This window comes from Sus scrofa, chromosome 3, assembly GCF_054392235.1.
Source record: "Sus scrofa isolate SSC_HxYL_T2T_F1_AM1 chromosome 3, Sscrofa_HxYL_maternal_Yorkshire_Landrace_v2.0, whole genome shotgun sequence".
Classification (NCBI taxonomy): domain Eukaryota; kingdom Metazoa; phylum Chordata; class Mammalia; order Artiodactyla; family Suidae; genus Sus; species Sus scrofa.
In genome coordinates this window covers 46,979,145-47,005,945 of record NC_139385.1, presented here as the reverse complement: position 1 = coordinate 47,005,945, position 26,801 = coordinate 46,979,145, and the positions used below count along the sequence as shown (strand labels likewise).

The 26,801-nt window shown below is 60.1% G+C and overlaps 1 protein-coding gene across 5 annotated transcripts in view; it reads left to right on the top strand.

Moving 5' to 3' along the window:
* The first annotated feature begins 444 nt into the window (after positions 1 to 444).
* The window catches only part of UBE2I (ubiquitin conjugating enzyme E2 I), a 29,812-nt gene continuing 3,455 nt past the window's right edge, over positions 445 to 26,801 (top strand). Inside the window, exons 1-5 of one of the 5 annotated variants that reach the window (XM_005655131.4) lie at positions 17,888 to 17,989; positions 22,412 to 22,551; positions 22,729 to 22,803; positions 22,972 to 23,055; positions 23,744 to 23,816. In XM_005655131.4, the coding sequence (XP_005655188.1) occupies positions 22,738 to 22,803; positions 22,972 to 23,055; positions 23,744 to 23,816 (223 nt within the window). In that variant the 5' untranslated portion in view covers positions 17,888 to 17,989; positions 22,412 to 22,551; positions 22,729 to 22,737. 5 annotated transcript variants of the gene reach the window in all.

The following is a 26,801-nucleotide window of genomic DNA, read 5'->3' as shown; positions in this document are numbered from 1 at the left end:
CACAGCTCGGATCTGGCGTTGCTGTGGCTGTGGTGTAGGCTGGCAGGTGCAGCTCCCATTCGACCCCTGGCCCTGGGAAGCTTCATATACCGCAGGTGTGGCTCTAAAAAGCAAATAAATAAATAAATAAAACAAAGAGAAAGTCTCCCCTTTGGGCCCCTGTGGTTCCTCCAACCCCTCTCCCAGTCTAGGTACCGCCCCCGCCCCGCCCCTTCACAAGTCAGGACAGGTGAGGTGAGAATCAGGGCAGGTACCACAATCAGGCTTCAAATTCCGAGCATGCTCAGCTTGCCCTTCTTCTGTGGGAGCAAAGCATAAGGACAGCCCCTACCCAGCTGCGATGGGAAGTCTCCTCTCAGCAGCTTCTTCACCTGCTAAGCGAGCCAACGGGGGTCGCGGGGCGGGGCGGCGGCTCTTTGCTGCCACCTGGCGGCCGCGCGCGCCGGGCGGGGAGGCGCCGCTGTCCCTGCGGGAGAAGCCGAGCCCAGGTAAGCGTCTTGCCCTCATTTGTCCTCCAGGCACTTTCAAAACTCCTTCCGCCACCTGGTCGCAGGCTGGGAGGCAGACCCCCAACCCGAGGGTTGAAGCTCGCGGGGGGCCAAGGCCATCCAGCGCTGGGAGGAGGCAGGGCGTGGGCTGGGGTTTGGAACAGGTAGGAAGGGCAGGTGGGAGGGGGCCCCGTGGCTGCCGGGTTGGGGAACGGGAGAGAAGGGGTGGCCGGCGGAGGGGACCGCGAGCAGAGGCCCGGCGGCAGGAGTGGCGCAGGTGTGCGGGAGCAGCTCTGGGCCTCAACCGCGGCGTTTGCGCTGGGAGACCGAGAGGAGGAGACCCGACCGGCCCAGATGGGCGAGGACGGGCGAGGCGGCGGCTGCAGGGTCCTCAGAAAGCCTCTGGAGATGTGGGGGGCCTAGTCCGATGGGGCGCCGGGGGGAGATGCTGAACCAAGACTGGGGCTGAAAGGAGGGCTCTGGCGAGGCCTCCATGAGTGTGTGCACCTGCCGCGGTGGGCGCCAGGTACCTCCCTACACCGGGTGCCCAGCGAGGGCGTGCGCGCTAGGTTGCTCTCTCTCTTGCTCTCGCTCTCTCCCTCCCTCCTTACCGCCCCCCCCCCCTTTCTCACTGTCCTGCATTAGCAAATGTTTTCCCGTCTTGCAAAGAGAGAAAACCAAACAACTCCTTGGTCCCAGGCTCAGTGAACCGGCAGGGAGAGTGAATGAGGGTAAGAGCAGGTGGGAAGCCACCTGGGGAGAGAAGGCTGCCCCCATCCTCCGCCTCTGCTCCACTGCCTCCTCCACCTGTTTCACGGGGTTTGGGGGCCAAGCTCTGGTAGTGCCAGGGTGTTTCTGCGCAGTGGTGAGGGGGACGTCCCTGCTGCCCCAGGCGACCTTTACTCTCCAGTCTCAGAAATGCTCGTGGCGACCAGATATTTCTCACCCTGGCGGCTCAGCTCTCTGCTGGCCAGGTCCGACCAGAAATAGAGACCCACCCTCTCCTGGTCCCATCGCCCGGGCACTGGGAGCGGCGCACTGCAGAATGTCTCTGCCCACTGCCTGGTTCCGAGCACCCAGCCTCTTTCTTTGGCAACGGTGATTTGGTGACTGGCAGTATTAGGCTTCCTCTGACCACCTTCCCTCTCATCCGGGGCCCAGGAAAGCAGTCACACCGGCCAGTCACCGCGCTGGCACACAGAGACAGTCCCAGACTTTGCTCCTCTCTGTTCTAAATTACAAAACCATCCAGTGGACCAGGGGCAGGCAAGCTTGGGGACCCTGAACAGGTGCACTGATGGGGGACCCCTTCCCGCGGCCCCAGCGTCCCAGCTTGGGAACTCCCACTAGAAAGTACCCTCTGCTTCCCGCAGGGCCAGTCGGTCTCTGAGGGGTGCTCAGGCCCTTTGGGGGTCAGAGGGTTCCCTCGGGGAGCTTGCAAGGGGAGCCCCTGGAAAAGGGAGCAGGAGGACCTGTCACAGCTAGACCACTGCTACTTAGGGATATCTTGGGAAGCTTGGATTGGCTGAGCTACAGCCAGGGAGACCCTCGGAGACTCAGGGGTGTCCTTAGTGCAGCTGGACAGCCCAGCAGCGGCAGGGGCGGGGGTGGGAGCCTCTGGAGGAGGAAGCCAAGGGCACCAGAGCTGGGTTAGAGGAGATGGAGCACCCATCCACTGCCTCCCCAGCACCCCCTGCAAAGATGGGGCTCCTCATCCTCCAAGGTCCTTCATCCAGGGAGACTGCCCTTTCCAAGCCCCAGGCCCTCCCACCTTCCAGATCTTTCCACAGCAAATGCGCCATTTTACCAGCAATGCACAGGGCTTCCAAATTCTCCGCCTTCCAGCCAATGCTCGTTATTTCCTGCTTGTTTTTTTTTAATGATTTTTATTTTTTCATTATAGTTGGTTTAGTGTTCTGTCAGTCTTCTACTGCACAGCAAAGCGACCCAGTCACACATACACACATATATACGTACACATTCTTTTTCTCACATTATCCTCCATCAGGCTCCATCACAAGTGAGTAGATAGAGCTCCCAGTGCCACACAGCAGCACCTCATTGCTTATCCACTCCAGATGCCATAGTTTGCATCTCTTAACCCCAGATTCCCAGTCCCTCCCCTCCCCCCCCCCTTGGCAACCACAAGTCTGTTCTCCAAGTCCATGAGGTTCTTTTCTATGGAAAGGTTCATTTGTGCCATATATTAGATTCCAGATATGTGATATCATATGATATTTGTCTTTCTCTTTCTGACTTACTTCACTTAGTATGAGAATCTCTGGTTCCATCCAGGTTGTTGCAAATGGCATTATTTTCTTCTTTTTGATGGCTGAGTAGTATTCCATTGTGTATATGTACCACATCTTCTTAATCCAATCATCTGTAAATGGACATTTGGGTTGATTCCATGTCTTGGCTATTGTGAACAGAGCTGAAATGAACAGATAGGTGCATGTGTCTTTTTCAAGGAAAGTTTTGTCTGGATATATGCCCAGGAGTGGGATTGCTGGGTCATATGGTAGTTCCATATTTAGTTTGCTGAGGAATCTCCACACTGTTCTCCAGGGTGGTTGTACCAATTTACATTCCCACCAAGAGTGCGGGAGGGTTCCCTTTTCTCCACACCCCCTCCAGCATCTGTTATTTGCGGATTTCCTGATGATGGCTATTCTGGCAGGTGTGAGGTGGTACCTCATGGTAGTTTTGATGTTTGTTTTTATAATAAACATCTAATGGGTGTGAGGCCATGTATCAAGGTGGTTTGGTTTGCATTTCTTTCGTGCCTGGGGCCAAGCCGCTTACTACGTGCATTTGTATGTCTGGAGAAATGTCTCTTCAGACCTTTTGACCGTTTTTAAGCAGGTTAGTTTTGCTGATGTTGGGTTGTAGTGGTTCTTGGGATACTCTGAATATTAACCCCCATCAGGTGTGTAACTTAAAGATATTTTCTCCTATTCTGTGGGTTGTGTTTTTACTATTAATAATGATTTTGGATGCACAAAGTCGTTTTGGTTTTTGGGGGATTTTTTTTTTTTTTTTGGCTTTTTAGGGCCACACCCACGGCATATGGAGGTTCCCAGGCTAGGGGTCGAATCGGAGCTGCAGCTGCCAACCTACACCACAGCCACAGCAACGTCAGATCCAAGCCATGTCTGCGACCTACACCAGAGCTCCCGGCAACACTGGATCCTTAACCCCCTGAGCGAAGCCAGGGATTGAACCTGCAACTTCATGGTTCCTAGTCGGATTCATTTCTGCTGTGCCACAACGGGAGCTCCCACAAAGTTTTAAATTACATTTTTCCTTTAACTGCCTGTGCTTTTGGTATCACATTCAAGAAATTATCGCCACGTCTGGTGTCACAAAGGCTTTCCCCTGTTTTCTTCTGAGAGTTTTATAGTTTTAGCTCCATGTCTGGGTCTTCGAGTTAGTTCTACATGTGGTGCGGGGTAGGGGTCCAACTTCATGGTTTTGTGTGTGGATTTTCCTCTTTTTTACGCAGCCCCTGGAACAGTAGCCTCTGCACACAAACCTCCCACCTGCCCATGGCGTGACCCTCAGCAGGCACCCAGGGGCACTCAAGCTCGGGCGCTGCCTCATCCAGGCACCTCCCCATCACACCGCCCCTACCCTCACGGTGGGCACAGGACCTGGTGCAGCCAGAACCCAACCCCAGGGCTTCACATCCACTGACCTTGCACAAAGCCCGCCCCTTCTCCAGGGAGCTGGACCCAATCAAACCCTGGCCTCTCGGGAGTTCCCGTCATGGCGCAGGTGAAATGAAACCGACTAGGAACCAAGAGGTTGTGGGTTCGATCCCTGGCCTTGCTCAGTGGGTTAAGGATCTGGCGTGGCTGTGGCTGTGGTGTAGACTGGCAGTCGTAGCTTCGATTAGGCCCCAGGCCTGGGAACCTCCATATGCTGTGGGTGTGGCCCTAAAAAAGAAAAAAGAAATCCCCCCCCAACACAGGAACTGTTGCATTTGAGGCACAGCAAACTCCCCAGCACAGCAGAAATATCAGTGATCCCAACTGCCTGTCCTACTCCACTGGTCTTGCCCCTCCTCCCCGCCCCACTCACTCTCACTGCCCCAGCCACACTGGCCTTTCCCTACTCACCCCACCTCCCACCCCTCCTGCTGGGAAAGCTTTTCTGCCCCCCACCCCCATCCTCCCCACAGGTCTGTTTGTAAGTCCTTCCTCAGAGACCTCCCCGTCTAAACCAGGTGCATCCGTCAGCTAATGCTGTGTAACAAGTCACCACAAACTCAGTGGCTTTAAATAAGGCACCGTTTCTTTTGGCTGCACCGTAAACATGCAAAGTTCCCTGGCCAGGGATCCCACAGCAGTGACCTGAGCCGCAGCAGGGACAATGCTGGATCCTTAACCCACTGGGCCACCAGGGAACTCCAGCAAGGCACCTTGTTTATCTCAGGGTCTGTGCTTCAGGAGCCTTGGCTTGGAAGCCCTGCTCAGGTTCTCAGAAGGCTAGGGTGGCCTTCTCCTGTCCTCATCCAAGGCTCGGGTCTCCTACAGGCCCCCTGGCTGTTGGTGGCAGTCAGGCGTAGGGTCCCTGCTTTCTTGTTGGTTGTCAGTGGGGGGCCTTCTCACCTTCTGGCCATCACCCCTTGTTCCCTGCCATGCGGGCCCATCGACAGCAGGCAGTGTGCTTTCTCAAGGACAGGCAATGCTGGAGAAGTATTTGTGCAGGACTGAGGAGGGGGTCCTGGGTGTGGGGGTGCAGGCTGCTCACAGAAGTCTTCTGGGCTGAAGATTCCAGATGCTGCCCACCCCCAGCCTCCCTCCTCCCTCCCCAAATCCCTGTGTTCTCCTCCTCGGATGGTGAGGACCTCAAGCCACCTTCTGCCAGGACGGGAGTTCTCTCTGCTGCCTGGAACTCAGCAACCGGGGCTAAGGGCCACGTCTCCCCATCACCCGGTAGCCTCTAGCCGCACGCGAGCACAGCACCAGGACCCTGCCTGGCATCTTCTGCTCCACAACCTTCCATGGCTCCCCAGGGCCCACAGGATCAGGCCCAGGTCCTCCACGGCCACATGCCATATCCAGTCTGCCTCCTCCGACGACACCCTCCTCACCCCTCTGGGTCACTACCCTGCCACCCCTGCCTATACAGGCCCTGGCTCTCCTCTCCTTCATCCAGCAACAGCCACCCCATTTCACTGGCCACTGCTGCTTGGTAGAGCACCTTCCCTGCGCAGCCCTGTGCAAACCTCCTGGGAACTTCATGAGAAACATGGCACGGGGACCCCAGGCTCACGCTCCTGGGGTTTCTCAAAGTGCAGCTCAAGGGCCAGGAGCTGTGTGGCCGGCCCACCTGAGCACCTGTTCCAATGCACATTTCCAGGACCCCTCAGAGCTGGCAAGCCAGGGCTGGGAGCCCAGAGAACAGGTGTCCCCGACAAGCCCCCAAGCCCAGCAGCTGCCAGGGCAGATGGGTAAAGGGATGAAGTGTCCCAAACCAGGCCCATGGTGCATCAATGCGCGGACCCCGGAGTGGGCAGTCCCCCTGGAGGGAGCCTAGGAGAGACCTGGGAGCCTGGCCCTCCCACCTTCATACCTGGGACCCCAGAACCTATGACCGGGCCTGCTCTCTGGGCCTCTGCTGACCAGGAGATTCCCTCGGTAGACCCCCTCCCCAGCCCAGCAGGAGAGACCCCATCTCAGGGCTTGTGGCTGTCTTCACTGTACTCCCAGGAGCACAGCCTGGCTGCGAACACATGGAATTCATCCCCTGAGCACCTGCTGAGAGCTTTGGGCCAGATGTGGGCCAAAGGACATCAGCCCCAGGGTCCCAGCCCCAGGTCACCCCGCAGTATCTGCCAGAAAGGGGTGGAGGCCATGGAGTAAATGGAGGGAGGAAGAGAGATGGGGGGAGACCGAGGGGGGAGGAGAGGGGAATGAATGGACCCCCCCCCGCCCCCGCTGTCCAGGGACCAAGGAGCCCTCTCTGGAGGTGCTGCCCAGATCGTGAGCCTGGGACACCTCCCACCACCAGGTCCCAAAGCGAGCCGGATTCAGGAAGGTTGACCTTGGAAAGCGCCCTCTCCCACCCTGAGCTGGGGGAGGGGGGGAGGGGGCGCAGAAGCCACAGGGCGGGGAGGCGCCCAGCGAGTCTGGGATGGACCCGCGTTCATACACGGGTCAGAGCGGACCCGAGACCCAGAAGGCAGCGAGGGGCGGGGATTGCCCCCACCCTCTGGCAGCTCCCACGCCCCGCGAGACACCCAGCGGCCCTGGGAGGGGAGGACTCAGCTCTCTTACCCGGCCGGCCTGGGGAAGATCGCTCTCCAGAACCCAGGCCCCGAACAGGGGCTGCTACAGGCTTTTACAGGCCAGTTCTTCTGGGTCCACGCTTGGAGGGGTGGACCGGAGTGGGAACTGGAGGAGCCGGCGGCAGGGAATGTTCCAGCTTTAGGTGTGGGTCTGTTAGTGGTCACATGATCATGGGGGGGCGCTGAGCAAGCGGGGCTTACAGAAGCAGAACTTGCAGTTGGAGAGGTTTTCCATTAGTAATGTCAGGTTTTCCCTTACATTCCCCGCTTTTGATGTTTTTTCAACCTGGGAATGAGCATAGGTCTTTTGGGAGATTCCCCTGCACCTGCTGCGTTTAAGGGACTATAGTGACCTGAGTCTGTGGGGCTCGGGGGACGCAGCGATCCCGGCCTGTCGTCTGCAGCCTCACTGTCTCTGCACGTGCGGTGGCCACCCCGCGGCTGCACCGGCAACACAGGGTCCGAACAGCAGGGCCAACGGGGCCATCATGACGGTCCTACTATGGGCAGGACCCTGGTCCAGAGGGACCCAAATGCAGACAGTAAAGCCCCAACCAACCTCCCTTTCCTATTTGTGTTGGGTTTTTTCTTTCTTTTTTTTTTTGTCTTTTCATTTTAGGGCCACGCCCACAGCATATGGAGGTTCCCAGGCCAGGGGTCTAATTGGAGCTATAGCTACTGGCCTCCACCAGAGCCACAGCCACACGGGATCCAAGCCACGTCTGCCACCTACACCACAGCTCATGGCACCGCCGGATCCTCAACCCACTGAGTGAAGCCAGGGATCAAACCCACGTCCTCGTGGATGCTAGTCGGGTTTGCTAACTGCTGAGCCACAGCGGGAGCTCCTCCTATTTGTGTTTTATGTTATCTATTATTTTAATTTGTTTCTGAGGGTAGTCAGATTTTCTTCTACCTGCGATGTTGCATTTATATAAAAGCAGAAGGATTCATTTAACACAGCACAGAGTCCCCCTTGCTGGGCAGTAAGGCCATCCAGCCCTCGTCCGTTCTGTAACACCACTGTGCCAAGGAGTCGAGTCCTTGTTGTTGGGCTTCTATGGCCACTACAGTGGCCTTCCACGATTCTTGAGGCATTATAGTCACGTTAAGCACAGATCTTTCTAACAGGGGTTTTCCAGCAAACCGAAATCATCCTCTAAAGATGGAACATCAGAGTTCCCGTCGTGGCTCAGTGGTTGACGAATCCGATGCGGAACCAGGAGGTTGCAGCTTCGATCCCGGGCCTCGCTCAGTGGGTTAAGGATCCGGCGTTGCCGTGAGCTGTGGTGTAGGTCGCAGACATGGCTCGGATCCCGCGTTGCTGTGGCTGTGGTGTAGGCCAGTGGCTACAGCTCCAATTAGACCCCTAGCCTGGGAACCTCCATATGCCATGGGAACAGCCTAGAAAAGGCAAAAAGACAAAAAAAAAAAAAAAAAAAGAAAGAAAAGAAGAAAAAAGAAAAAAAAAGAATGTCCTGCCCCTGGGCTTTCTAGAAGGTGCTGCCGTGACCGTGTCCCCCTCCACTGTGTCCATTCATCTCCAGCCAGGTAGGACCTTTTATTTCAGGGGTTTGCACTGGCTGGGGAAGAATGAGCCCACTCCAAGAAGGATCCCAAATTAAGAATGCTTCCTGGAGTTCCCGTCATGGCTCAGCAGTTAATGAACCCGGCTAGCATCCATGAGGTTGTGGGTTCCATCCCTGGCATCACTCAGTGGGTTAAGGATCTGGCGTTGCCGTGAGCTGTGGTGTAGGTTGCAGACGCGACTCAGAACCCACATGGCTGTGGCTGTGGCTGTGGCTGTGGCGTAGGCCAGCAGTTACAGCTCCGAATGGACCCCAGCCTGGGAACCTCCATACGCTGCGGGTGCAGCCCTAAAAGATAGAAAGACAAAAAACCCAAAAAACCAATGCTTCCTGAGGCCACCATTTGTGTTGGACTTTTAAGTTGTAACTCTGGCAGGGCGAAAACTATGCTGCATCTTCCCCTCCACCTGCGGGGTAAGCTCTCCTACAGCCTGTTCCCGCAGAGGAGACAGAATCCCGTTCCCTTTAAGACACCCCGGTTGTGGACCCTCGCACCCGTGCTCTTGAATGTGATATGAGCACATCTCTTGGGTGGATGAACGGGTCCCAAGGTTCATCCCACTTTAGGCTCTGTGGCCTTCACCCTGAGACGTACTTGTCTACACAGAGTGGGCTGTACTGGGGATCCATCTGCTTGTGTGCATGGAGGAGGTTTTGGCAAACCGGATTCCGGAATATGAGCTGTGTGACCGCGTGGTGTTGGGCGTGGTCTGTATCACTTGCGCTTGGGGGTCGGAGGGACCCTGTTTGTCGGCCGGCGCCGTGACCTCCTGGCTGGTCCCTGTCTTTGCACTGCCTGGGGCCGGAAAGCCTCGTCCGGCCGTTTGGTTGCATTCTGGGTGCTGCCGCCCCGCGTGAACTGGCACCTTCGCCTTCGCCATCTCTCCCCTGGTAACAGACATCGTGCCGCCATCTCCATTCCAAGACGCCCACCCGGGTTCGCTGTAGAAACTGCCGTTTTCGGAAGCCTCCCTTCCCCTCCTTTGGCCTCCAGGTGCTGAAAACACACAGGCAGCTTCCCCATCACTCTGGTGGCAAAACCCTAACACGTCCCTGTGTCTGCGGACCTGCTTCCTCGGTCATCCCGGGGCGGGAGGGGCTCTTCCAGCTCCCGTGCTCTTGGTCTCATTGCGGAAGGTCACCGAGAATCCGCTCACGGATGGGCTTAGGGACCTCATATCTCCCAGCGAGGCCGGTGCGCCTGGAGGGGGGCAGTGGATATACTATACTTGGTCATCTTTTTTTTTCTTTTTTTTTGCCTTTTCTTGGGTTGCTCCCGCAGCATGTGGAGGTTCCCAGGCGAGGGGTCTCATCGGACCTGTAGCCACCTGCCTGCACCACAGCCACAGCCACGCGAGATCCGAGCTGCATCTGCAACCTACACCACAGCTCACGGCAACACCGGATCCTCAACCCACGGAGCAAGGCCAGGGATCAAACCCGCCACCTCATGGTTCCTCGTTGGATTCATTAACCACTGCGCCACGATGGGAACTCCACCCTTGGTCTTCTGATAGGCAGGCCCAGCACCCCGGCTCGTTTGCCAAGGCTGCCATTTGGGAAACTACGGCCCGCCAAGGACGAGCGGCCTTCCCGTGGCTGGCGATGACCAGAAGGGCGGCCATCCACAGAACTGTCCCCACACTCGTTACTCCTTTTGGCCCACAAGGAGGACAGTTCCCAACAGACCTGCAGACAGGAAATACGCCCACAGAGGAGTGGCCGGGGACCATGGCCCCATCGTGAGGGTTACAGCATAAAGCCCACCCCTGAGCAGGAGGGTGAGGTACCCCAGTGGTTAGCGTTCCCCACCGGAGCACGGGTCTCCTTCGGGTCCCGCGTGGAAAGTTCTCAAGCTTCCACCGCACACAGACTGACCAGCTTCCGGGGGTGGCCAGAGCAGGGTGGACGTTCTCTGGTGACGGTGACGGGTACCTCTGGAACTCGATCTTGAGGGGATCCTCGGGGGGCCGGGCGGTCACCCAGATGTCTGTGTCGGCCGTGGGTGCAGCCCCCTTGACTCTGCTGTGATGGACCCACGGGGTGAGGCCTGCACCTTTGGTGGCAGGTGGAGGTGCCCAAATCGCCATGTGGGCGCCTGTCCAGACTGGCTGGAGCAGCTCTGTCTTGCAGTCTTTGACCCACCCCACTGCCCGGGGCTGCTGAGGACACACCCCGTTTCCTACAGGGTGGGTGCTCTCTCTAGGGTTTCTCCAGGGATGTGTCCGAGTACCCTTCCCAAGCTGTGGCTGTGCCGGGTCGGTTCCAGACCCCCTATCTGCTGGAGACCCCCTCTTAATGACCAGGGGAGGCCTCCCATACAGGATCTCTAACGGGGAATAACAAAGGGTCTCGGGCTGCCTCGGGCTCGGAACAACACGTCTATGCAGGGCAGTCGCATCTCCTGGTGGAGCGTGGCTCGGGTCTCGAGGGTCCGGTTCCTTTGCTCCACTTTCCCTCGACTCTGTGCTCTGTATGTGACATGGAGTTTCCACCTTACCCCCAAGGTCTTTGTTTGGATTCGGGCCACTTCTGCCACAAAGGCAGGTCCAATGTTGGATCCAACGGGGAGGGGCGGTCCGTATCTAGGGTTTGTTTCTCGCCTCAGGGCCCTGACTCCCTCGGTCGGAGTGGGGACGGCTGCCACCCATCCTGAGTAGATGCCAACCGGCACAAGTACGTACCCGTAGCCCCGGCAGTGCTGACCTGGGTGAAGTCCACCTCTCTGGGTCTTCAGAGGGTGCCGTACCTCTGGCTTGTGTTCCTGGGTTAAGCCTGGGTCCTTGACTTGTGTTGTTTTGGGCGCAAGTGGTACGCCTGTGGCTGATTTGAGCACAGAGTGCAGGGAGTCCGGGGATAAAGGTGCATCGGCTCGGCAGCCCTTCCAGGGCTGTCTTTCCCAGGTGGGTCGCCTCATGGTCCTGGGTCACCATCTGTGTTGCCCCTGAGCTGGGAGCGAAGAGTCGCTGGTCTGGCAGTTTTCCCCAGCCTTCCTTTGCCTGAATCCCCCCTTCATTTGGGGCCCAGTGGTCCTCCTCCTGGTGATATTTTGGGGAAGTGGGCAGCTCTGGGGCTAGCAGGACTTTGGAGGTTTGGGTCCAAGCGGGAGGCTGGGTCAATGGGCGGCTGCTCTGGCAGCCTGGTCGGCCAGTCAGTTTCCTCTCCTGACAGGATCAGCCCCTCTCTGGGGTCCCCAACAGTGTAGGACAGCCACCTGTGAAGGTCCCAGCCCGCCTCCAGTAACTGGAGGATGGATTCCTGGCTTTAATTTCCTCTCCCCAGCTGTCAGCAGTCCCCTTTCTTTGGAGGCAGCCCCGTGTACGTGCCAGGTAGCGAAGGCACACCTGGAGTCGGTGTAGATGCAGGTTGGCTTTCCCCGCGCACACACCCCAATGCCTGGACACGCCCACGGTCCTGCTCTCTGCTGACCGACCTTGGGGCGAGGGCTTCGCCTCTGTGCTGCTGTCAGCGTCGTCACGGCCTAGCCTGCTCTCCATCGTCCCTCCTGAATGAAGCTCCTTCCATCCGTGAACAGTTCCAGGTTGGGGCATCTTCGGTCCAGTCTGGTCGGCGTGAGTAGACTTTGTCCATTATCTCTTCGCAGTCATGATGGGGTTGGCCGGGCTTGGCGCGCAGAAGGAAAGCTGACTTTATTGTCCGTTCTGTTTCCAAGGGGACCCTGAGGTTTTCACAGAGTAGGCCCTGGCTGTATTTCTCAAGTGGGTCACCCACGTGTGTCCTTGGCTGTTCATCAGAGCGGTGACGGAGTGTGGGACCTCGCTGGGACATCACTGTTTTGTCCCAGGGTGAGCTTGGCCACCTCCCTTGCCAGAGCCACTGTGGCTGCCAGCGCCCGCAAGCAGGGTGGCCATCCTGACGCCACTGGATCCAACCCTTGGACAGATGTGCCACTGGCCGTTGCCGTGGCCCCAGAGTCTGTGTGAGCACCCCGTGCAGTGCGGTGTTTCTCATGGATGAACAAACTGAACTCCCGTGTTACATCTGGCAGCCCCTCCACCTCCTCGGAGGCCTCTTCCTGCTCCTTGTTCCACCTCAAGGGTTCCTCACCCGAGCCTGCGGCAGCCTCACACAGCGGCTTAGCTCTGCTAGGGAACCTGGGGGTCCAAATTCGGCAGAATCTCGCGGCCCCGAGGAGTTCTCTGACCTCTCCCTCGGTAGACGGTGGAGGCACGGAGCCGGTGGTTTGTTTGCCCTCTCGCCCGAGGGCTCGATGTCCTTTTGAGGTGATGAACCCGAGGTACTTAACTGTCTGTCTGCAGGTCTGTGCCTTTTTCCAGGACGCCTCCTCGCCTGTGGTAGACGGCAGAGCTAGCAGGGTTCGTGTTTCCTCCCAGCAATCCTTCTGGGGAATGCTTGCCAGTAGCAGATCCATGACACACTAGACGAGGGTACAGTTCATGGCCCCGCTGGGAAAGGCAGCTAGATCTCGGGCTGGTGCTTCCCCAGACAGAGTGGGTGAATTTTTGAAGCCCTGTGGTAGCCGTGTCCGGTTAGTTGGACCTTTCTACCTGTCTGGGGAGCCTCCCTTTCGAAGGCAGACAGTGGCTGCCTGACAGGTGCTAGTCCAAGGCAGAAGAAGGCATCCTTGCGGTCTAGGCAGGTGAACCAGCTTGCTTGAGCGGGCAGCAGCCCCAAGAGAGGACAGGGGTTTGGCACCACGGGTGGGTGGTGATGGCTGCAGGCTAACCGGGCCCAAGTCCCGCACTGGTCGGTAATCATACCCTTTGGCCATCTTGACAGGTAGGAGGAGGGATTCCATGGAGACTGGCACTCTACCAGGATTCCGGCGTCTCGCAATCACCGAATGTGTTCTTGGATCCCGGATGTGCCTCTCGTGTTAGAGGGTACTGTTGCTGTTTGCTGGGGGTGGTGCCAGGCTTTAAGTCCACCACAACGAGCGCATGATTCTTGGCCATCGCAGGGGGCCCTTTCTCGGCCCAGAGCAGGGGGAATTCTCCCAGGAGGGCCGTGGGACTTATCCCGCTTTCCTTTGAGCAATAGAGTCGCCATCTGTCCCCGCGTGGTAGAGTTACTGCCATCGGCAGGGCCCCCTCTTTGCCCAGCATGAGACTCACCGGCTTCCCAGGGGCAAGTGTTATCTGGGCCCCCAGTTTGGTCAGGCAATCTCTTCCCAGGAGGGGATGGGGCACTCGGTATGCACAGGAACTCGGGAGTCACTGGGTGGCCCCCCAGCTGGCAGGTCTGGGCCCACAAAACGGGCAAGCGGCCTGCATTCCAGTGGCCCCAACAATGGTCGTTTGTCACTGAGTAAGAGGAGCCACGGTTTGGTCACTACTGAGTGTCCAGCACCAGTGTCCACCATGAATGTCACCGGTTGGTCCCCCGTCATCACTTCAACCGCGGGCTCCCAGGGACCCAGGAGCAAGGAGTCCAGGGTCCCCTGATCTGACTGTTCCAGGTCCCTTCCATCAGGAAGCCTGCAGCAGGCCCCCACAAGGGGGACAGATGCCAGAAGCAAGAGAGGCAACAACTCTATTATCTGTAAAAAGGTCACACCAAAAACCTATAGAAATGAGAAGACAGAGAACTATAACTCAGACGAGGGAGAAAGGAAAAACCCCCAGAAAATCAGTTAAGTGATCAGGAGATTCTCAGCCTCCAGGAAAAAGACTTGAGACTGTTGATGCTGAAGATGATGCAAGACACTGGAGATAAACTGAAGGCAAAGACGGATTGTGCGCGGACTTGGTTCCAGCCCAGGCCGCTGAGGCCGTGCCCAATCGGTTCTGCTCAGCACCTTCCTCCACTGGACGAGGCTCCTTTTCTCAGGGGGCCCCCCTTTTGCTGCGGGCGTTTGCTTTTCCAGTGTCCCATCTCCTTTACAACATGCACGTTGCCCTCGTCTCAAGGGCGGCTCCTTCCTGCTCCCTTCTGCCTGGTGGCCGAGGCCACCTGCTGGGCTCGGGGTTGCCTGGTGCGGCCGCCCTCAGGGACACCTTTCGTTTCATCTGCCTTCCGGCTTCCCGCAGGGCTTGCCATCTTGGCTCACAAAAACCTTCCCTGCTGTTTCTAGCAACTGTGACGCGTTCATCCCAGCTAAGCCGTCCAACTTGTGTCTTACAAGCATGTGGCTGGAAGACGGGGCCACAAAGGCTGCATTAACCATTCGCTGATGCCCAGGTGCCTCAGGATCCAAGGGAGGGAAGGTCTGCAAGGCCTCACACAACCTCTCGTAGAAGTCCGTCGGTGTCTCGTCGGATTTCTGGATCAGCACGGTCGTCGTCTTTGTCACATGGGTGGCTTTTGGCTCCGGCCCGCAGCCGTGAAGGAGAGCATTCCGACGGCACCCCAGGGCGCCCACCCGGCCTGAGTGTTGAAGCCCCAGTCAGGTCTGTTTTCTGGAGCTGCCCTCTGTGCCCACCCCTCAAGGTCAAGGGTGCCTGCAGGAGGCTGTCCGTGGAGCCACTTGCAGACCCCTCCTTGGTGCTGGCGCAGGTAGGGAGGAGTTGACGGGTGTCGCCCCAGGTTGGCTGGTGGGCTTGGAAGATGGATTTTCGGAGTGAGCTGGGTGAGGCGCCTCCAGTTCAGGGGGTCGGTTGTGCTGAAGGGCTGGTAATAGAGAACGGGAGGGCCCAGCGCCATCACCATTTGCTTGTTGGGGGCCCCACATCTCCCACAGGGGAGCTTGGAAGGCTGCAGTCATTTGTGCGGACTGCTGAGCCCAGCGGAGTCGTCTTCCCTTTGGCGCTGGACTTGGGGCCCATGGCGGTTGTGGGACTGGTGGAGACACAGAGGGAGGTGGACTGTTTGGCAACTGTTGGGGTGGTGGTTGCACAAGAAAGGGTGGAGCCGTGGGAAGACAGGGCGGAGGCGGCGGGGCTGGAGGGGTGTCGTCTCCTGGGTCTCCTTGTAGGAAAGGTTTAGCCGGTCCTTCTTTTTTTTCCGAGGGCGCTTGGGCCACAAGGATCCTACATTGTCCCTGGCCATTGGTGCAGAACCGGACCCAGGGAGGCAAAGTCCTATGTATGGGAACTGATCGGGGTGTCCTGGGGTGTCGGTGACCACCCGAGAGGCCGCCCTTCCTGTGGGCATGTCTGGCGTGCCCTCTGAAGGCCATCCCACTCCAAAGGAGGGCCACTTTGGCTCACACGGGGTGTGGCGTTGTCCAGGGTTCATTCCGACGCCATAGTCCCCCCAAAAGCCCTTCTTGAAATTCTTGATCATGCAGTTTAAGCCGTGGGCTTAGATTTAGGTGCCCCCGTGGTGTTAGGTCCTGATCTACTGCCCACAGCTAGGAGCCTGCTTCAGTTTCCGTGGCGGATGTCCCTTTTACTGTTGCCTCCTCCACTCCCCAAAGCAGAGCGACCCCCGCTCCGCCCACTCTATGGCGGGGGAGGGGTGCCGGGGGGCAAGCACTTGCTTTGCCACTAAGGATGCTAACCACTCCGGGTCTTGGCCCTTGGGGCGAGTTCTTGGGAATATTCTAAGGCTTCAATGAAACTCAAGGGTCTTTGGATGCAGTCTTCCCTGAATCTGGAGCTAACGTAACACGATCTCAGGATGGTGGGTGGACGACAAAGCAGGTGGACTAGAAGGGGGATCTCCTAGTGTGGCTGCAACCAAAAATCCCCTTTACTCAGCTCCTGGGGTTCTGAGAGCAGGCAGAATGAACAATCCCGAGGTCCACCCAGGATTCGGGCCAAGATTCCTGGATTTCTGGGGATAAGGTCAAATTCAAGATTTCTTTGAAGAACCTCTCCTTTGTAATCGCCGAGGGCAAAGGGGTCTTCGACTCATGTGAGGGTGGTCTCGAAGGGCTAATATCCCACCTGGGTTTCCCCCTGCAAGGCTGTGGCAAGCAAGACAAGGAGGGGATGCCCCTTCATGGAGCACACATTCAGATGTCTGCCTGGCCACCTCTCTCTAGGGAGTTTAGGTGCCTCTTAGCAATTGGCTGGTTCGTATAAACCCCGAACCTGGATCCAACTCGCAGGGAGGTTAGAGAATCCTCAGAGTCCCACGCAGCTGTAAACCGTATGAGGTTACCATGGAACCGCAGGTTAGGACCCACTGGGACCCCGTAGTGGAAACAGTGGAGCCACACAACTGAACCTGAGATGCAATCGTATCAGGCCACAGTCACTCATGCATTCACTCAGCCGTCACAGACCTCCCCCTTGGGAGGTCCCTTCCTGGGGTCGTCAGACTGGAAGACGTAGGTCTCCTCTTCTGCCAGTAGGCAGGACCTGACGGGGACTGGCCTCGGGGCCTTACCTTATTCCGGAGCTTTAACTAGTCTTGCTTGGGAGTTGGTCCGTCTCTCCACCGAGTCCGGTTGGGGTTCGGCCATTGGGAGGACTGGAGCACCGCCACGAAGGAGGACCCGAAATACCGTCGGGTGGAGCACCGCCTCGTTCGCCTCCGGAGCTCCCCAGCCTTCCTGCAGCTTCACCGCAGCCCCGGTGGCTCAAAGGGCCAGAACGGTTGGGGTCTCGCTGGGGCCTCCAGAAATGTTACAGCTCCACGTGCAGCACCGACCAGCGAGAAACCAAGCGACACTGGGAGAGGAGGAGAATTTAGCTCTCATACCCGGCCGGCCTGGGGAAGATTGCTCTCCAGAACCCAGGCCCCGAACAGGGGTGCTACAGGCTTTTACAGGCCAGTTCTTCTGGGTCCACGCTTGGAGGGGTGGACCGGAGTGGGAACTGGAGGAGCCGGCGGCAGGGAATGTTCCAGCTTTAGGTGTGGGTCTGTTAGTGGTCACATGATCATGGGGGGGCGCTGAGCAAGCGGGGCTTACAGAAGCAGAACTTGCAGTTGGAGAGGTTTTCCATTAGTAATGTCAGGTTTTCCCTTTCATTCCCCCAGGGCCAGCCCTGGGTTAGGGAGCGTCCGCTCTTCTCCTCCCATCGGTCGGGCAGCCACGCTACCTTTTGTACGGGGTCAGCTCATTGGGCAGATTCGGCAGACGCCCCGCCCTGAGCCCCGAACTGGCCAATTGCAAGGAGTTTCACGGCCTGCCGCGCGCGAGGGGTTGTCACCGTGCTGCGACGCTTCGGGGATCCCTAGGCCTCAATGATCTTTGCTCCCCGGCCCCGGGCCCTAGCCCCAAGGAGACCTCCAGGACCCGTGCCCGGGGAGGTGCCCGCGGGGCATCCGGGGGGCCCTTGGAGATCTCGGCCTCCTGGTTGCCCCGCCGCACGCCGGCGTGTCCTCGGATAGACGCGGGCCCCGCGAAGGGGAGTTTGCAGACGCTCCCTCACATAAGGGACGCGGCTCCTTTAAGGGCACAGGTGTCCAGGGCGCCGCCTGACTGGAAAGCCGCCCCCGGGGCTGGGCTCCCAGGCCTGGCCCGGGGCGCGGGCGCCCGGCGGCGGGGCACGGGCGGCGGGCGGCGCACAGCGACGTGGACGGCGCGGGGCGTGCGGCGGCAGCGGCGGGGCGCGGGGCAGGCGCGCGGCGGGCAGACTCCGCAGGCCCCGCCCCGCCCCGCCCGCGCCGGGGTCCTCGAGCGCTCGGGCTGCGCGCGGAGCGGGCTCGGGAGGGAAGTCCCGAGACAAAGGAGCGCCGCCGCCGCCGCCGCCGCCGCCGCCGCCGCCTCGTCCGCCTCACTCGCCGGGCCGCGGCCGCCCGAGGTGAGCGCGGCGAGACGGGCGGGCCGGGGACCGGGCCTTGTCGGGCTGGGGCCTCCGCCGCCGTCGGGCCCGGCCAGGCGGGCTCCCTCCACCCGCGGCCCGGCCGGGCCCGCTCCCGGGAACCGGCCTGCCCCGGTGTGTTGACGCCGCGGCGTGGGCCGGCCCGCTGGGCTCCGCGGCCCCAGACGGCGGGGGCGTCCACTCGGGCGCGCGCTCGGGGCGGGTCGCATCGCGGCCGGGCCGCAGACGGCGCCCGCCGCTCGGGCTGCGCTGACAGGAGCGCGAGCGGGCGCCGAGCCCTCCGCCGAGGCGGAGCGTTTCCGGGGTCACGGTCTGCGCGCGAACCTGTGGCGTGTGCCAGCCCTGGAGACGACGCATCGCACAAAGAGCGCAAAGCCTCGCGCTGCGGCAGCGCCGGCCCGTTTGGGGGTGGTGTGTGGTGTCTGTAAATCAAAACAAGTCCGAGTTCTTGCGCCTCCGGAGCCTCGGCCGCAGTTGGTGGGACCCTGGGCACCCGCGCTTCCTTTGACGGGGAATTTTCCTCCTGGGACTGCTTTGTACCAAGTGCACGGAGGCTGGAAGTGGTAGTTGAGCCAGGAGCAGGAAGGCCAGAGAATGATTAGCTGGGCTCGCGGTAACGGCCTGCACCTGCCTCTCAATCACAGAATTCACTGGTTTGGTTTGTGTGGTTTGAAAACAAGCTTAGTTCCTCGGGTTGCAAAGTTGTTGTTCTGTGTTTGCAGAGTTGGTGCCCTTTCCAGACCCCTAACCTCAAACGTTTCTTGCTACTAAGGAAAACTTTTTGGGTTGGAAGTCTTCCCACCAGAAGAGGGGAGTGGATCCCAAGTTTTCCCTGACTTGCTCATGGCCCGCCGGGTGGTTTAGGGGGTGAACTCTGCATCTTGTTGCGATAGTCTTGCTCGGGATTTGGGGCCTGGCTGCAGAAACGGGCAAGAACAGGGCGTGCACCTGGGCTGGAGAGTCTCCCGAGTGCAGGGTGCCTGCATCAGGTGAAGCAAATGCCTTCCCCCTGGGAAGCTGATGTTTGGGTGGGAAGGGCCCATCCTGGGCTGCTGATCCTTGCTCACTTTCACCCTGGGCCAACCCGTGAGTTCACAGTGCTGTGGCTTATCGCACAGCTGAGAAGGCTGAGGCTGGGAGAGAGAAGCATCTCGCCCGCATGTGCAGCCAGTTAGTGGCTCTGCAGGCTTTGCTGTCAAATCGCAGCGTGTGATCTAAGAAGAGGGGATTCAGGCACAGCTCACTCTGGAGGAAGGTGGCGTGGAGACTTCCAGAATCTGCCTGGACATCCCAGCTGCTGTCCTGCAGGCTAGCGGTTCGTGGGTATTTCATCCTTGCATCCTAACAATGTCCATCTCTGGAGTGTCTGCTAACATTCAGCTGCTTCGGGTGACTCTTGGTTGGGGAAGGCAGATTTAATTTTAAGTGGGATTCTGAAGGAGTAGCTCCCCTTGTCATTAAAATGTAACAAATTGGGTGCTTTCTCCCGGATAAGGGAAGGCCAGGCCTCTCTGCCTGGGCCTGTGGCTCTTCACCCTTTTGTTGCCTGGTCTGGTCCCCTGGCACCCCTGAGGAAGGGGAGGCAGGAGTTCCTGTGGGACCCCCCCCATTACCTTTGGCGCAGCCACAGCTGGGCTCTGGGACAGCCTGCAGAGGCAACTTTGTCCCTTGTCAGCAGAAGAGGTGGCCTGTGGCCGGGTGCTGGCGCACGGTCAGCAGGCAGGCAGCACTCAGGATGGCCCCCCTGGCCTGGTCTGCATCCTGGACAAGCCGTGACCCCTGCCCTCCTCCCCGAGCAGCCTCAGTTGCCCATTTAGTATCCATGGCTCCTCAGTGTCCACAGTGGTGCCCTGGGCCTTCATGACCCATGGTCAGCGCCTGGCCAGGTGCAGACTCACGGGGAGCAGCCGCTTGCTGGACTCCTGCCTCCGTTAATTCAGACGTGTCCGCCTGCTGCCGCCTTTGCCCTGGCTGCCCAGGGGCTGCAGAGACCCTCCAGATTCCTCAAGCCCTGCGGGAGGGGCAGCCCCACTAGCTGCTGGAGTGGGTGGGGCAGGGTTCTGTTTAGAAGTGAAGGGTTGGGGAGTTCCCGTCCCGGCTCAGAGGTTAACAAACCCGACTAGTATCCCGGAGGATGCAGGTTCGGTCCCCGGCCCGGCTCAGTGGGTTAAGGAGCTGGCGTTGCTGAGCTGTGGTGTCGGCCAGCGGCTACAGCTCCAATTTAACCCCTAGCTTGGGAACCTCCATATGCCACAGGTGCAGCTCTAAAAAAAGACCAAAAAAAGTGAAGGGTTGGAGGCAGTCAAGGGAAGGAAAGCTTTTCAGACTCGGGGTCACTGCCCCCGCCTCCCTTGGGCGGTCCCTGGCCCTCGCAGCCAGTGACCCTCCTGGCTCTTCTTTCTGTTCCTGGTGAGCCCGCCTGGAACAGTCCCTTGCATTGCTGCAGCTTGTGCCCACGCGGGCACCTGACCCTGTAGGACCGGGTGCCTCCCTGCCATCGTCCTGCTTCCTGTGTCCTGGCACCTAGCACTTCCCAGCACACGTCTTCCTCCTGCGTGGGCCTTCTGCACAGCCACAACTCTGTCTCTCCTCAGTTTGTGTTGTGTGAACAGACAGATCCCAGGCGGGGAGTTCCCATTGTGGCTCAGTGGTAACAAACCCGACTAGTGTCCATAAGGACGTAGGTTTGAGCCCTGGCCTCGCTCGGTGATCCAGCCTTGCTGTGAGCTGCAGCGTAGGTCACAGATGTGATTTGGATCCTGCATTGCTGTGGCTGTGTCGTAGGCCAGCAGCCGTAGGTCTGATTGAATCCCTAGCCTGGGAAGTTCTGTAGGCCGCAGGTGCCGCCCTAAAAAGACCAAAAAAAAAAAAAGCTGTTCTGTTTTGGGTGCAGGACTGGTGTTACTTGTCTGGGACTTAATCTTGAAGCCTGGCGGGGTGAGAGCCTGTGGAAGGTGTGCTCAGAGTGCTGGGGTGGAGCTGCACCTGTTCCCATGCCTCCTGAGTGGCAGGGGCTTCAAGTTTTGACCGTCTCTGTTCCTCATGGTGGCACGAGCACACCTGCTTGTGGACAGTGCACCACATGCAGTTGGTCCGGTGGTCTGCACTAACTCACCCTGCTTCCGAGACCCGGGCTCCTGTGTCGTGCTGGAGGCTGCCACGGTGATCCCCAAAGGACACCCAGAGTTCCCGGCTCCATGGGGCCCCTGGGCCTGGGGCCCGTCCGTGTCATAAACACCCACTGAGGCTGCCATCCCGGCCTCGCCGACCTGCTGGTCTGCGGTTGAATGGTTGCCGCAGCCCCACCCTCCTGCACAGACAGGGGTGTGTTTGTGTTGGGGGCCTGGCGACAGAGCAGCCAAGGAGCAGATGTGGGGTCAAGGTGTGATTTGTGCTGCTGGAGCAGCTGGGGCCAAAAGGGGTGTGGGGTTGGGCGCGCCAAGTGATTAGGGGGCCGGGGCTGCTGTGAGCAGCAGGCGGCGGGCGGACCCCCTGTGTTTGAGGTGTGCCCCCCCTCGGCGGCGGGGTACTTTCTGGATCCTCCCTTCTCAGGCTTGGTAGTCGGCAGTGCTGTGCTGAGGCTGGGGTCCTGGGTCTGGGACAGGGCTGGCAGGGCTGGTTTCCGGTGCCGTCTGTAGCAGGAGTTTGGCCTTGACTGGTTGAGTGCCACGTTGTGGCCGCATCCGCTGCCCATGTGCTTCCAGGATGCCCCCCCCAGGTCCCCCGCCGACTTGTCAAAGCCTTGCGTAGCGGAAGCACTTGACCTGAGGATCCTTAACATTGTCAAAGACACTGAGGAGCACTGGACACAATGAGGGTCAAGTTCTCCAGCAAGTTCTGTGTCCCCTAAGGGCTGCGTCCTCAGGGACAGCAGGGGTTACAGTCGAGCGCCCTGTGCCTGGCCTGCGTGATGCGGAAGCGGCGGGCACCAAGCCTGGAGGGTCTGTGGTCCGGAGGTGCAGGGGGAGCCCCACACGAGGAATGAGCAGGCTTTCCAGCAGCCCCCCTCCAGTGGGCCTGCTCCCCTTTTTGTCGTCTTTCCTAAAGCAAATGGGAGGCAGTCTTGGTTTGCTCTTGGCAGCGGAAGTGGCAGTGATCCTGGGGTGGGGCCAGTGAAGACGCTCAGGCCTGGCGACAGTCGCAGCGGGGTGCTGGCCTTGCCCTCCTTAAGCTGCCCTCTGTCCGGGGAGCTTTCCTCTGCTTCCCTTCCTCCCGGCGGGGCCTGAGCCTAGATTCCGAGCCCCCGATTCTGTGCTGGTGGCCTGACAGCACCCCAGCTGCAGCAAAGGATGCGGCCCCGCCCCTGGCTTCCCAGGGCTCAGGGGCTCGACACCTCCTGTCTTGTCCTTGCCCCTCGTGTGGGGTCTGGTGGTGAAAGTGGGGTCCCTTTCATTCCGGCAGGCGGCACAGCCGGAGAGGCAGGACTGTCGTGCAGGTGGCTGCTGGGAGCACACGGTGTCCCCTCCCTGTGCGGCCTCTAGCAGCCGTGACCTGGGCCCGGGGTCTTGTCTCTGCCCCTCCGGGGGTGGGAGGTTGACCCGGTAGGTACCTGCACAGGCCGGGACCCAGGGGCGCGAGCGTCTAGCCGGCGGGCAGGGCAGCGTGCGGGGCGGCGGCGCGTGGGGCCGGGTGGGGCCCTTTGGGGGCCTGCTCCTTGGACGTGAGCCTGCTAGGCCGGGCCGCCCTGGCTCACCGCTCACCCCGCACGTCTCTTGCAGGGACTGGAGATGTCGGGGATCGCCCTCAGCAGACTCGCCCAGGAGAGGAAGGCCTGGAGGAAAGACCACCCCTTTGTAAGGAAAGCTTTGCTTCGGCGGGGGGCGGGGGGCGCGGGCCGGTTCCCCGGAGACCCTCGTGCCCACGGGCCGGCCCTTTGGCCCCTGCAGCGCAGCCAGAGGGCTTGTTCTGGGAGTGGGGGGGCCACTGCCGCGGCGCTGACGGGCCTGTGTGGTTTCTCGCAGGGGTTCGTGGCTGTCCCCACAAAAAACCCCGACGGCACAATGAACCTCATGAACTGGGAGTGCGCCATTCCCGGGAAGAAGGGGGTAAGAGGGGGCCCCCGAGAGGGCTCGGGTTCAGGTGTACGGGACGCTGGGGACGGTCACGTGAGCCCTGGTCCTGTCCCTGGTGGGGGGGGGGGCACCTCAAAGACAGGATGACAGGTGGTCCCTGGGCATGTCCTGAATCAGGTAGGACCTGGGCTGTGGCAGATGGGGAGGGAGGCGCCGCGCGGCCGGGGGCCAGGGAGGTGCCCAGGCTGAGGCAGCCTGGCCGGGGTGACGCTCCCTGGGACGCCTGCCTGCCCCTGGGTGTGGAGGCCGGGCGTCGGCCACCGAGCTGGCTGTGTGGGGCCCAGCGTGCCCTTCATGCCTGGCCACGGGGCTGCCCCTCGGCCCATCTGAGTGTGCCCGGGTCTCTTCGGACCGGCACATGGCAAGCATTTGGGAGGAAGAGTGCGGTGACCCAGGAGGAAGGAGGCGCCCCCTTCTGTGCTGGGTGATGAGAGGCTCCGTGGCCTCCATCCGTGGCCTCGACGCGCAGGAGGGGGACCCGGGGGCCTGAGGGAAGGCCCTTGGCACCTCTTCCTGGGGCCCACGGAGGCCCTGACGGTGCGCGGGGTGGGTCGGCGGGGTTCTCTCGGTCCGGGGCACGGCGGGAGCAAGCGCAGCCCCTGCTGGGCCAGACCGGCCGCGGAGACCCCTGCTCACCTAACAGAGTGTTGCCTCCCCGCAGACGCCGTGGGAGGGAGGCTTGTTTAAACTGCGGATGCTGTTCAAAGACGACTACCCGTCCTCACCGCCGAAATGTGAGTAGAGCCGAGTCCTCCCAGATCCCTCAGCGTCGGCCGCATTCCTCTGGGACCGAGGTCCTCAGAGAGCTTGGGCCTGTGGGGCCTCAGGTATGTGCCCTGCTCCCCGCAGCTCCATGGGCGCCCGGGGAACTCAGAACAGGCCCAGCTCCCACCCCGGGGGCCTCCTGGGCCCTTCCCGCCGGCGGATGAGCTCCCGCCCTGGGCCGGCGTGCGCGCTGAAGGACCGCGGACCAGAGCCGCCCCCCAAGGGGACTTCCTCGCTGGTTGGGGTTTCAGGCCCAAGCTGCCTGTGCAGACGGCAGAGCGGGCGGCGGGAAGAGAGGCCGAGGCTGCGCCTGCGGTTCTGCTGTGGTGGACGCAGTAACCCGTTTACTTAGCGAAACTCGGGAGGGTTCTGTCGCTGGAGATCCGCACTGGCTGGTGAATGGAGTGCCCTGGTACCTGCCCTGGCGTGTGGAGGGTGCCTGGCAGGCTGTGAGAGCCTTGACTCGGCTGGCTGGAGAGAAGTGTGCTGTCTTTTAACGGCACAAGCAGACTTTCTGAGACTCACCGCCTTGGAGTGGGGACCGACTTCATTTCAGGGGGTTCTTTGCTGTTCAGGGCTTTTTGCCACGTGCACGTCTTAGCTTACAGAACGTCTCTGTTTAAGAGATGAAACGTGGACTTCCCATTGTGGCTCATTAGATTAAGAGCCCAGCAGTTGCCACAGGGATGCCGGTACAGCCCCACCCATTGGGTGAAGGATCTGGCTTGTGGTGAGCTGCGGTGTGAGTTGCTGATGCGGCTTGGAACTGGCATGGCTGCGGCTCTGGCTGGGGTGGAGGCCCAGCAGCTGCAGCTCTGAGTCGACCCCTAGCCTGGGACCCTCCATGTGCCACAGGCACGGCCCTAAAGAGACCAAAAGGAAGAAGGGATACACATGGTAGCTGCTCTCATCACTCCCGCTCCACATTGTGGGGAATGGCAGGCCCACACAGCCGGGCAAGACAACGAAATCCCCGCAGCACAAGTGGAAGGAAGACGGGACTGCAAACCATCTTCCTCCGAGTCTGTCCTAGGGGTGCTGAATAAAAGACGAATTTGCAAAAATCTATTCATGTAACTGCAGCAGATGCAAGCTCCTAAACGCCACCATTTAAAGCAGCGTCAAACAGCGTGGATGACATCCAGCAAGAGACTCTCGAGACTGCTGTGCTGAAGACGAGGCGTCTGCGAGGGCCAGGGGCTGCCTGGGTGCCTGGTGGGTCGGGCCACTGTGCACACGCCCGTTCTCTGGGGCTCTTCTGCAGGTCCAGCCTGACCCTGGTCGCCGTGCCAGCAGCCCTTGGGAACCGTCAGGCAGACTGAGAAGCAGGAAGTGCCCAGAAGAGCCAGGGCTCTGGAGATGAGGGGGCGGAGCTGGGGCTCAGGCTGCTGCCCGCCCAGTGAGGGGACCCAGGCCGGCCCTGCTCTGGGGACACAGCGACTGAGACACAGTCTGCGCAGCAGAGCCCAGAAAGGCCATCTGCGTCCGGGGCCTGCAGGTGGCAGGTGGGGCTGCGGGCACGGGGAGGGCGGGCTGGCCCTGACGAGGAGAACGGCTCTTGCGTGGCATCTCAGTGCCCGGTGGGAAGTACAGCATCAGGGCTGAGCTGCTGGCCCAGCAGGTTAAAGACCTGGCCTCGCTGCTGTGGCGCAGGTTTGTCCTTGGCCCTGGAACCTTCACATGGCTGCAGGTGCAGCCGCAGGTGCCCCACTGCCGCCGCAGCCAAAAGAGTACAGCTTCGGAGCAAGTGGGGGAACCTCTTGCTCATGTTCGCGGCTGGGCGTTTAACCGGGGAAGCACCTGGAGCACCCCCACTCCCCCGCCGTCACCCCCTTGGGGACAGTGATGAGCTGACCGAACTGAAATCAAGACCACCTCGACCGGGAGTCGCCAGCAAGAGTGGAGGGGGCAGCACGCGCTCGTCAGTGAGTTCTCTCCGGTCTGTCCCTGGCATCGCCTGTCGGGCGGCACACAGCCAGGAGGGGAGGGTGCTGCACCTGGCTCCCGGCCCCATTTGCGGCCGGAGTGGGAGGGCCCGGCTCAGGGCTCACGTCGGTTCCGAACTCTCCCCCGGAAGTCTCTGGCTCGTCTGCTGCGGCCACCCTGGGACCCGGTGCTCATGGAGGAGCCCAGGTGTCGTGCCGAATGGACAGGTCAGCAGCGGACCATCTGCGGCACAGGCGAGAGGCTCTGAAGTGTCCCCCAGATGCTGAGGCGCTCACGCGGGGCGTCGGCAGGCCAAGCAACGACGGGCAGTGTTGGGAGTCGAGAGGTGACTTCCTGGCGCGCCCACCCCTCCCGAGCTGGGGGTGGGGTGGGGCGGTGCCGCTGCCCATCCAGCACCTTCTCTGGGTGGGGACAAGAATGATGTCTCAGGTTATATTTGGGTTGGGAACTGGTGTTCACGGAAAGGCACCAGAGGTTTCACCAAAAGTGAAAGAAAAAGATGAACTCTGTGTAGGAGAAGGCGTTTGGGAGGCAGATAACTGACAACGGACCTGCGTCCCGCGTGTGTAAGGAGTGTCGACAAGAAAAGCATGCAAGGTTTGAGCAAGGAAGCAGTCACCGCATCGCAGGGAGTGAAAGAGGATCCAGAAAACGCAAAGCAGAACCGCAAGAGTGGCCGAATGCCATGACTGAACCACGGGTGCTGGCAGCATCTTGGCGCTGTACACTGGCACAGCCGTTGGAAAGCAGTGGTGTCTGCAGGTTCAGCAGAGACACCGTGCAAGCCAGTGTCTTCCCGTAGAAGTGCGCACACACTGGCATTCCCGTCATGGCTCACTAGAGACAAATCTGATGAGTATCCATGAGGACACCGGTTTGATCCCTGGCCTTACTTAGTGGGTTAAGGATCTGACGTTGCTGTGAGCTGTTGAGTGGGTCGCAGACACAGTTCAGATCCGTGTGGCTGTGGTGTAGGCTGGCAGCTAAAACTCTGATTCAACCCCTAG